Source organism: Mastomys coucha, unplaced genomic scaffold (genome assembly GCF_008632895.1).
Source record: "Mastomys coucha isolate ucsf_1 unplaced genomic scaffold, UCSF_Mcou_1 pScaffold23, whole genome shotgun sequence".
NCBI classification, from domain to species: Eukaryota; Metazoa; Chordata; class Mammalia; order Rodentia; family Muridae; genus Mastomys; species Mastomys coucha.
This window is the reverse complement of record NW_022196906.1, coordinates 113530072-113542051: the sequence shown is the minus strand read 5'-3', so window position 1 is coordinate 113542051 and position 11980 is coordinate 113530072. Positions and strand designations below refer to the sequence as shown.

The 11980-nt window shown below is 46.8% G+C and overlaps 1 protein-coding gene across 1 annotated transcript in view; it reads left to right on the top strand.

Moving 5' to 3' along the window:
* LOC116073720 (sodium channel protein type 10 subunit alpha) overlaps window positions 1-11980 on the top strand; it is a 110398-nt gene that overhangs the window by 70735 nt on the left and 27683 nt on the right. Inside the window, exons 10-11 of the mRNA XM_031345743.1 lie at window positions 7201-7253; window positions 9629-9988. Of these exons, the coding sequence (XP_031201603.1) occupies window positions 7201-7253; window positions 9629-9988 (413 nt within the window). The remainder of the gene's footprint in view (window positions 1-7200; window positions 7254-9628; window positions 9989-11980) is intronic.

Genomic DNA, 11980 nt, shown 5'->3' with positions numbered 1-11980 from the left:
ACGTTGCCTGGCTGCTGGGTCTCATCTCCCCCCCTCAGAAAGGCCTTCTCTTACTTCTTGGTTGCCCAATTCAGAGCCCAATACTGTACCCACAATGCCTGCCTCCTCTTAGCCTCTGCACTGGGCTCTTCTCCAAACTCAGCTCCAGGGCGCCCTCTACTGGAGGCATTCCTCCACTCAATCACTGGTCTCCATGTCCACCCTCCATGCCACACAAATGCTTCTGTCAGCCAAACCTGTAAGAGTCCCTCAAGAGTCTGAGGTTACTCGTGTCCTCTAGTCCCTGAGCCATCTGGAGGATTCTTGGGGTTTCACTGACGCCTAGAAGCCAGCAAGGGTCAAACCTGAAGATCTGGGGTGGCCATTCTCAGGATATGTCATAATGTGACAGAAATGACTGAAACCTGCCATGTTTGTTCACAACTAGAGCTGGTAGACACTGTGTCCTTTGGAGTCCCTACGAGGTCTCCATGTTCTTGTGAGAGGGAGGCAGAGGAGGGCCTCCTACCCACCTAACTTCCCATTGTAACATGTGCGTGAGTTGACAATTCCCTAACCGCACGTTCCCTACAGCCTGGTGAGATTCCATGCTCTGTCAGTAGTATTCCATTACCAACAAAATCCCAGCCCCTTCCCTTTCCCTGAAGTCAGAGCTGGCCCTGAGCTGTGTACATTACTGGGTAAAGACACACAGCCAAGACGATCAGCTGTGTGGTTTAGTGAACAGTGTTTGGTCTTCAGAACTGCTGTAAGTCAAACAGGTTATAACATAGAGTACCTCCCTATAAGCACCCCTCAAACTAACACAGTTTCTACTCTCATGACCACCTTCAACTGGCAAAGATCATTTGTCACAGACAGCTCCCCCGTGGAGTCCGCTTGTCTGAGAGTAGACCTTGAAGTCCTTATGGCAGTTGTCAGGCCCCAGCAAGCCCTGCCCCTTTTCTCCCATCAGCTTTTCCCAGCCACAGGCCTGGCTGCCCATCCTCTGCCTTGGACACTTGTGCCCAGGTCTTCACCTGGTTCGGCTGGTCCTGGGCCTTCTGGGCTGGCTCATCCCCTTTTCACAGGGGGCCTCTCACACTCCAGTACCGGAACCAAGCTGCTCCTCTGAGGTTAAAATGCCATACGCTGACAGTTCTTAGGGCTAAACCCAGGGCTTTCCTTCCTGCCATCCTACCGCAGACACTAAGCACAAGCCGTCTCTAAGAAGATACTCAGTAAAAATGTCTGGGTTGGTTGGGAAAGGAAGAAAAGAAAGGAGAAGAAGAAAAAGATAGGAAATCCCATGCAAGCCTTTTGGCCCTTCCCCAAATGCCACCACCCATCTTGACATTATTTAAAAGGCATGCTCTGCCAGTCTATCATTGTACCAGTACCGCGCTGTCTTAGTTACTGCAGCTTAGAACATGTCTGTGTCTATAAACCCAGTCACTTACTGTGGTGGTTCGCCTTCTTTGCCAATTTGACTGGATTTAGAATCACCAAGGAGATACACTTCTGAGTGTGTTTGTGAGCGTGCTTCAAGGAGGTTTAACTGGGAAGGGAGCGCTTGCCCTGCCTGTGAGTGGCACGTGGCGGGTGGGACAGACAGAATGAAAAGAGGGAAGCTGAGCCGCAGCAGCCCTCTATGCCCCCTCCCCTTCGCCCGCCCCACAGCCAAGGACTCTGACATCACTGCCTCTGTGCCTTCCCAGCATAAAGGACTGTGTTCCCTAAACTCTCTTAAGATTCTCCCTGATAGGTGTTAGATTACAGCCATGAGAAGAGTAGCTGATACACCCACCTGGTTTTTTACTCTAAGAATATCCTGGCCCCTGCACTTCTGCAATGGCTGGAGAAACCAGCTATGCCCACAGCATTGCAGACACAAAGTCTTGAGTCTTCTCTTTATTCAGACTGCAATAATCTAGCAGTCAATTCAGGAAGGGATATAAACTCTACATTACATAATCCTCTGACCTACAGAGGAAGCACCCTCTCCACCTAGAGTTTTATAATTTTCCATCCCTTTCTTCACACAGATCTTACATATTTTAAAATAGTCTTTGCTAATTTTAGCCAGCATTTTAATAGTCAATATCTTTGCACCCAGAAGTCCCCTTTCTTAATTCTGCTGATTCATCCACGCTGTCTTTTAGATTTTTCAACATGATCATATGATGCGCAAGCAATACCATTTTGTTTTTCCTTTCTAACCTCCATGCCATTTGATTCTAACTGTGTGACCATGCTGGTTGGGACACCGTGTAGCCTGCTAAAAAGAAGTCTTAATAACAGCCAGCCTTGCTTTCTTGGCTGCTAAGAGATACTTTCAACATTTCAACAAGTCTGACATTTTTGCAGGTTTTTCTTTAATGAAAAACTTACCATGAACAGGGCTTTAATTTTACCAGACTATTGTTCTGCATGTAAGATAATCACATTAATAATTAACCATGATGCATTGCATATTTCAAAGCAGGACAAGGGAGAATTCTAAGTGTTGTCACCAGAAAGAAATGATAAAGGTTGAAGACAACGTGCATGCTAATCACCCTAATTCGATCTTTACACATATGGACACAAACAGAAACATCGCCTCCTGTCCTATATGCTTAATTTGTTCATGTCAATCAAAAAACAAAAACATCAGATTTATTCTACCCCTAAAAGAAAAAGAAAATCACATTAAGAGACCCATGTAGGGGCTGGAGAGATGGCTCAATGGTTAAAACATATGCTGCTGTTGCAGAGGACCCAAATTTGGCCCTCAGCATCCCTGTTAGGTGGCTCACAACCTCCCGTAACTCCCACTCCAGAGGATCCTACACCTTCCTCTGGCCTTCGCTGGCAACTGCACTCACAGGCCCACCCACCCACCCACACACACACACACATTCACATTATTAAAAAACGAAATTGAGTTTCTATTGCTGAATCTTTACAGTCATAGAGTAGACCCAACTGGTTTGTGGTCCATTTTCAATAAAATGAATGTTTAATAAGCTTAAATAAACAGAAAGAGGCAATTTGCTATAAGGTTTGCTGTAAGGTTTTTGCTTCCATTCTGGTGAGTCAGCCCGTAGAGTTTTAAATTTATATAATCCTTCCCATGTTTTAGTATCGAGAGTCTGCAAAAGCTGAGAATTGTCCCCCCACCCCTTTTTTTTGAGTGCAGAATCTCCATGCGGTTTGGGAACCACTCGCTCCCTGGGAGCCATCTGTGGGGGCAGGACTTTCCTTAGCAATGGTTTTCCCTATGTGCTGAGAGGAGCGGACTTTATTTCTCAAGCTGGCTTTTTGTAAATTGTTTTGTCTTAGATTCAGACTTCCCTTATCTAGATGTTCAGCATTACTGACATGCAGTTGTGGGTGCCTTCTTCTCTTTTGTTAAGGACCTGTGTCATCTGCATCTGGGCTGCCCTTTCCGGGCAGGGGAGGGGGGATGACGGACGGCTCTCGTTAGTTTTCGTGAGTTTTCATGAGTTTTGTCGAGAACCATTGATTTAATTCACTTCTTCAAAGAAGCAGCTCACTGGGTCCTCACCACATCATTGATGTTTTCCGATTTCAATTAATCATGCGTCTTATCTTAATTACATTTCCCATCCTACTTATTTTGTTCTTTCCTAGCTGTTTAACATACAATTTTTAGCCTATTTTTTCTTATATGATTCATGTAAGACTCCTATTTCCTTCTAAGAACGACTTTAATCTGTCAGATATTCCTTGTTTGATTCTAAAGGTTTCCTAATTTCAACTTTGATTCATCCTTGGACTCCAAGGTTAATTACAAGCACGGTTCTTCCTCTCATAATATCTGGGATTTCTAGTTTGTGCTGCTGGGTTCCAGCTCCATTGTATTCAAGTCAAACAATGTATGTTATAGATTTTAAGGCTTTTGCATTTTATCCATCACTTCTCCTTGGCTCGGTATATCAGAAATACTAACTGTGATGTATCGGCTGCATCCGTGGGTTGCAGCACTGCCTCTGTGCTGTGGGTAGAGGGTCTGCTGCATCCGTGGGTTGCATTGCTGCCTCTGTGCTGTGGGTAGAGGGTCCTCTGCATCTGTGGGTTGCAGCACTGCCTCTGTGTTGTGGATAGAGGGTCTGTTGCATCCATGGGTTGCATTGCTGCCTCTGTGCTATGGGTAGAGGGTCTGCTGCATCTGTGGGTTGCATTGCTGCCTCTGTGCTGTGGGTAGAGGGTCCGCTGCATCCGTGGGTTGCATTGCTGCCTCTGTGCTGTGGGTAGAGGGTCTGCTGCATCCGTGGGTTGCAGCACTGCCTCTGTGCTGTGGGTAGAGGGTCTGCTGCATCCGTGGGTTGCAGCACTGCCTCTGTGCTGTGGGTAGAGGGTCCGCTGCATCTGTGGGTTGCAGCACTGCCTCTGTGCTGTGGGTAGAGGGTTTTGGGGATGTGCTGCATCTTATAGACCCTGGCTTATTGTTGTCTACTGCTTGTTATAATAATCTCTGAGAAAGTGGTGCTTTAAAATATCTCTGCTATGATTATGGTGTATCTGTTGCTCAAGTGGTTCTGTCTCAAGTCTGGATTATCAAGTGCACACATATTTTAAGTTTTATACCTTCCTGGTAAAGTCAAACCTTTATTATTAAGAATAACCTTCTTTGTGTTTTAGAAGTGTTTCTGCCTTCCTTTTAAAAAAAAAAAAAAGGCCTATTTTTCTTGGCAATTATTAAAGAGACTGCTTCCTTCTGGTTTAGAGTTTGCCCAGTATATTTGTATCTGTGCTTCTACTTAAAACCTTTATGCATCTCTTCTCTGGCAAACCAATCTTTAAGTTTTAGCCAAGGCATTTAGTCCACTCATTTCAATGTAAATACAGATATATTTGGACATCTATCATTAACTTGATTTACCACTCAACTTTCTTTTTTATTTTCTCCCTCCTCCCTTCCCTTTCTCCTACCCATCTTTGAATTATACCCCCTACTTATCTATTTAGAAACTAAATATCCTGCTTTTGTTCTTTGAGTAGTTAATTTAGAAATTAGAGCATCAATAGTTAGCTTAGTCAAAAAAACTTGGCAAACTATTTACTTTTCTCCCAGGACAACATTTTATAACAATTATCTGTTTCCAACTTAACAATCATATCAAGAATTTTAATTTTATATCTTTTTTTAATTGGAGTCTCTACTCAGTGATGGAGTTCTTTTATAGCATGTACAAGGACCTAGAATCTACCCCAAGCTCCTTAAAAATATATTGCAGTAAATAGAGAACTTGAAACCTCAGTAACTGGATCCAGTGAAGTTCTGTTTCTCGCCAATGTTAACAGTTGATGCAGGTCCCATGGCTTTGGCTGGGCTTCTGCAGAAAGGACCTTGCTATACCTGAAGATGGCCTTGCAGCCCTCAGAGTGTGCCTCCCACTTATGGAAAACTGAGCAGGGCTTTCTAAGTCTTGAAGCCCACGGTCTTTTCCACTCAGGGCTCCTGGTTTACTATGCAATATCATAACTGGCTGTGGGTCTATATTGTGGCACACCCTCCACGCTCATTCTCTGTCCTGATTCTCAGTTCTTCCCTTTCCTGCCCCAGGCCTTTCTTCCTCAAGAGTAATAAAGCTTGGTCATACTAGTGTAGTCTTGACATAAGTGCTTCTTCTCCTTAGAAAATAGAACTCACGTTCACTTCCCAGAGATGTGACCTCATTGCCTCGTGTTGGTTATTAGAAGTGGAATGGCATGCTTCCCCAAATCTTCAAGGAGCTAAACTTCTAGATTCTATTCCTTTTTGTTTCTTATAAATTAGTGAGATATTTCCAAAGTGTGTGCCTGTCTTGGAATGTCGTGACAAACACAGTCAATCACAAATTGGTACTCAAATTCAAGATGTTTCATTTTGGTTTGGTTTTTGAGACAGGGTCTTGTGTAGAGCAGGTCTCCAGCTTATTCTACAGTTGAAAATGACTCGGAACTTCTGATCCTCCATCCTCCACTACCCAAGGGCTAGGATCATAGATGTGCTCCACCACACCTGGTTTATGAAATTCTGGGGATCAGCCTAGCGTTTTGAGCTGAGCAAGTAAAAGAAAAAGAAAGAGAAAGAGGGAGAGAGAAAGAGAAGAGAGGAAAGAAAGAACTATGAAGAGAGAGCAAGAAGAAATATGAAAATAGAGAGAAACATGGAGAATAGAGGGAGGGGAGGACAGAAAGGACATTTAAGAAGAGAGAGAGAGATTGGCTTCTAGTCAGTTCTAGCCAAATAAATACCACTCAAGCCTGTTTTCCTCAGAGTGAAGTGTTTATATTAATTCCGAGATTGATTAATTAAAGAAATGGTATGTTAACAATAGATGAATATTCAACACCTACCAAAAATAATTGTTTGTAAATGATTGCATACGTCTGTGAAGAGCTTCCTTGGTCATAATGCTAAGCTAGACAAAGACTACAGAGGACAGTTAGCTAAGGGACAAGGGATGTGGGGAGTGTGGACCCAGGGCACTGCTGGCCTCCTCTGCTCACTCAGGCATCAGCAGGAGCCAGCAGGCTGAGGCCCCTCAGCCCCAGGAGTAGACAGACTCCCTAATGTGTGCTGACTGACAAGCTGACCTAATGTGTTCTTACTGACTGGCTGAGAATTGGGAACACAAGTGGGCAGGTCCCAGTTGTTTATTTTGTCTTTTATAAAGACAAAAAGTAATAGAAGATGATGCCATTCATATCCTGGATTGAGGAGTATATACCACTCGCTTATAACTTTACAGGAGATTAATGACAGCAATCACCAATATCTCTAAGGAGATTCTGACAGTAGTGTCTAACCCTTCTACCTCACCTAAGGAAATCCCGAATTTTCTTAACAAAGTCCAATTAAGGCAAGTGTAAATGCCTAACACAGGTAGATAAGATAGATAGATAGACAGACAAATTATCAATAGATTGATTATAGATAGATAGACGATTGATAGACAGATACGTAGATACAGAAATATGCATGTGTGTGCATGTGTCTGTGTGCCTGCGTGTATGTATCAGGTGCAGTGCCCTTAGAGTCCAGAAGGGGGCATCAGATCCCAGAGCTGGAGTTGCAGGCAGTGTGAGCTATCCATCATGGGTGCTGGAAGCCAAACCCTGGTCTCCCACAAAACAGCCTGCTCTCCTAACTGCTAAGCCATCTCTCCAGCCCGCCATTTGCTCTTTTGACGATAGTCATTCAGGTAGGCTACCTGATACTTTGCTCAGGTGCCGATAAGCATGTCCCTGTGTCCTTCACTGTCCCCAAGGCTCTGCAGCTGGTGGGTGGCAGCTGTGCAGGGTCAGGGCCCTATCTCTCCTGTCCATTTCCATCTGTTCAAAGCTCACTGAGAATGAAGACTTCTGTTTAGGGATGTCTGCATCCCCTGACACCTTCCACAAGCGGCTCTGTGGACAGACTGTGGTTCCGTCCTCTCATGTTTGCCAGCTGCTTCCGTCCAGCTCAGGACTGGTCATTAAAGCTCTGCCTGCACTATGAAGAGAGTGCTCTTCAGATCAGGCCTTAGGCGAGCATGCTCCTCCCCACACAGACAAGCTGACAGGCAGGCCTAGGATGGGCATCTTCAGATCAGGCCTTAGGTGAGCATGCTCCTCCTCCCCACACAGACAAGCTGGCAGGCAGGCCTAGGATGGGCATTGTACGTGCTGCCTCGGGGTTTGTCCCTGCTTTGTGCATGACAGGATGGCTGCCATCCTTCCTATTCAGCACCAGCTCCCAACACCTAGGCCTGCGTGTGTCTCCCAGCAGGTGTCTCATCCACACACATTGACTGGCTCGCCGACACTGGAGCTAGAGGACCACACAAATTTATTTTCAAATGTTTAAGCATCTTTGTGCATGGTGCTTCTCCCTTGTTGTAGACCTCAGCTTACTTACATCTGCATTCAAGTCTCTCTCTCTCTCTCTCTCTCTCTCTCTCTCTCTCTCTCTCTCTCTCTCTCTCTCTGTGTGTGTGTGTGTGTGTGTGTGTGTGTGTGTATGTGTGTTCTCATGTACATGCACACTCATGTCTGTGTGCTCATGTGGGGGCAACTGTACACGTGTGTGCTGGTGAAAGCCAGAGGTCAGAGGTCAACATCACATGTCTTTCTCAATCTTTCTCTTCCACACTGCTGCTTTTTTCCTCTTATTGAAAACACATTTTTTTCCTCACATACTATATCCTGATTGGTTTCCCCTCTCCCAGTTCCTTCTGGCTTTCCCTCCCATCCAGATCCACTCCCTTTCTGTCTCCCAATAGTAAAACATAAGAAAATAAAATATAAGAAGATAAAACAAAACTATCGCATTGGAGTTGGACAAGACAAACAGAAGATCCCAAGAGAAGACACAAGACTCAGAGACCCACTCGTTTGCACGCTCAGGAATCCCCTAAAAACACTAACCTGAGGCCATAGTATATATACACAGGACCTGGTGCAGACCCATGCAGGCCCTGGGCAAGCTGCCCCAGTCTCTGCGTGCTCATATGAGCTTTAACGACGTTGATTCAGAGGGCCCTGTTCTCCTGGTGTCCTCCATCCCCTCTGGCTCTTATACTCTTTCTGCCTCCTCTTGTACAGGGTTCCCTGAGCTCTGAAGAGAGGGATTTGATAGAGACTGAGTGTTCCGAGGTCTGCACGTTGTCTGTCTGTGGGTCTCTGTATGTGTTCTCATCTGCTGCAGGAGGAAGCTTTTCTAATAATGGCTGAGCAAGGACTGATGTAGGAGTATGGCAGATCCTCATTACTGTTTGATCCCGCTGATCCTGGAGTCCAACAATTCACCTAGGCTGAAAACCCCAGGGACCCTGCCGGCTTTGCCTCACTAAGGCTGGGATTATAGGGGCCTCACCACTGTACTCAGTCTTTGTATGGGTGTTGGAGGTTGAATTTAGTCCCTCACGCTTCTACAACAAGCACTTTACCATCTAAGTCATGACCCCATCCCCTACAATAAAAGGGGTTTGAATCTTCATCCTATCTCAGTCTCTTAACTATTAATCCCACAAGAGAAGAGGCCCACCCCCTCTCTCCACACATTCCACAGACCAGGTAAGTGCCATGCCAAGCATACCTGGATTTCCCGTAAGGCAAGGGAGTCATCCCCATGTGCATTCTGGGTCTATGAAGTCATACTTGGTGTTTCGGAGTTAGTGGCAACAACAGATGCTGTCAACTGTCCCAAGATACAAAATGCCCTTAAAACAAACTGACCAATGTGTCTCCAATGCAGTGGACTGTGCCCTAAGCAAAGGAGGCTAGCCCCTCTTCAGGTCAGGAGTGAGGCTCTTCTTATTGTGAGTCCCAGTTACAGCTGGAGGGCAGCCCTGTGTCCAGGAAGGATCCAGTCTCTGGCTGGAAAACAGATGATAGGAGAGCCTCCCTGGTGTGAGGCCCTGGATCTGAGCCTCCCTGGTGTGAGGCCCTGGATCTGCCAGCTGCTGGAGGACATTTCACCTTAGGGACCACTGGAAGATGATCAGAGCTCTGAGTTATTGGTAAAAAGAAAAGTCTGTGAAAGCAGCCTCTTTTGAGCCCCACCCCAAACTTAGGAGCTGTCTTGGTGTTTGTCCCACAAGCTCGGTTTCCAGTCTAGACTTCAATTATGCAATCGTGAGAAGAGAGACCAGAGACAGCGTCTCTTTTTCCACAGCTTCGGGTCTTCAAGCTAGCCAAGTCCTGGCCCACCCTGAACATACTCATCAAGATCATTGGCAATTCTGTGGGGGCCCTGGGCAACCTGACCTTCATCCTGGCCATCATCGTCTTTATCTTTGCCCTGGTCGGAAAGCAGCTTCTCTCGGAGAACTACGGTTGCAGCAAAGATGGCTTCTCTGTGTGGAAGGGCGAGAGACTCCGCTGGCACATGTGTGACTTCTTCCATTCCTTCCTCGTGGTCTTCCGGATCCTCTGCGGGGAGTGGATCGAGAACATGTGGGTCTGCATGGAGGTCAGCCAGAAATCCATCTGCCTCATCCTCTTCTTGACTGTGATGGTGCTGGGCAACCTGGTGGTGAGTACTGACCCCTCACAGGTGGATTCTAGGCTGGGGAGGCAGCCTAGCCAGTGAAGTGTTCGCTATATGAGCATGAAGCTCTTGAGTTCAATCCCGACAAAACTATGTTTTAAAAAAAAGCCAGGCATGGTAGCACCCTCTTGTAAGCCCAGCATTGAGGAGGCAGAGACAGTTGGATCCCTGAGACCTGCTAAGGAGGCAGAGACAGACAGATGGATCCCTGAGACCTGCTGAGGAGGCAGAGACAGACAGATGGATCCCTGAGAACTGCTGACTAGCCTGCCTCTGTTTATTGAGTTCTGAGTAAACAAGGGACCCTGTCTCAAAAACAAGCTGGATTGCTTCTGAGGAATGCCAGCAGGGGTTGTCCTCAGGCACCCACAGACACACGCTCACGCATACAGACACACGTTCACACATACAGACACACGTTCACACATACAGACACACGTTCACACATACAGACACATGTTCACACATACAGACACACGCTCACGCATACAGACACACGCTCACGCATACAGACACACGCTCACACATACAGACACACGTTCACACATACAGACACATGTTCACACATACAGGCACCTGCTCACACACACACAGACACACACTCACACATACAGACACACACATATACAGACACACGCTCACACATACAGGCACATGCTCACACACAGACACATACTCACGCCCACAGACATACACTCACACATACAGGCACATGTTCACACACACAGACACACACTCACACATAACAGGCACACACTCCCAACCACAGGCACACATTCACACATACAGGCACATACTCAATCACACAGATACACACTCACACATACAGGTACACACTCACACATACAGGCATACACACAGACATACACTCACACATACAGGCACATGTTCACATACACAGACACACACTCACACATATAGACACACATTCACACATACAGGCACACATCATTCATACACACAGGCATCCACTCACACATACAGGCACACACACACACACACACACACACACACACACAGGCACATGCTCACACGTACATACACACATACAGACTTGAATAGTTGGAGTGCCTTCAAACTTATCAAAGCCAGGTGGGCTACACACTGGGAAGTGTACATGCTCCTGTGCAACCTGACTTTCCAGGAGCGAGCTTAGACAGGGTAGGAAAATTCCTGTCCGGCGTTCTCTGGCTGAGGGACTCATGACTGGACAGTGACTTTCCCAAGCCCTAATTTGCTTAAAGCCACAGGAGTGGTTGTGGCAAGTGTGAACATGGCAAATGTGGACATAGCAAGCCTAGGGACTCAATGAACAGCAGACTGTTCATAGGCAAAGGAAAGACTCGCCTGGTCTGGGTGCTCAAATGGTTTTCTTCAAGAGAGTGAAAGGCAGTCCCAGCGTGGGTCTGGATGGGGAGCCACGCTGGGTGGCACCCAGCTGCTTACCTTATTTCAGTCTGCTTCAGGTTCTGGGGGGTAGACCTCTGGAGAAGTATTTGCTCTCCACCCCAGCTAAGCTCCACCTCCCCCCCGTACCTCTGAGTGTCTGTGCCTCCTTGAGTTCATCTTCCAAGAGCCCCTTTCTTCTGCGAAAGCGACAGAGAGGACCCCAGAAGTCAAAGTTTGTGTCTGTAGTAAAGAGGGAGGAAGCTCAGCTGAGAAGATCAACACACAGTAGGGCCACTTGTCTGTCTCCCACCCTGGTCCCTGGGGCACAAAGGCCTTCTGCTGACCCTCAAGCCCACCATCCCTCCAAAAGTTCCTCTGCTGCCACGATGGTCCCCCACTGCGAGAGGAGAGGTATGTGCTTAAGAAGCCCGAGGGTTAGGGTTCACGGTGATCCCCCACAGCGAGAGGAGAGGTATGTGCTTAGAAGCCCGAGGGTTAGGGTTCACGGTGATCCCCCACTGCGAGAGGAGAGGTATGTGCTTAGAAGCCCGAGGGTTAGGGTTAGGATCAGTGTTCACATAGGTAGGT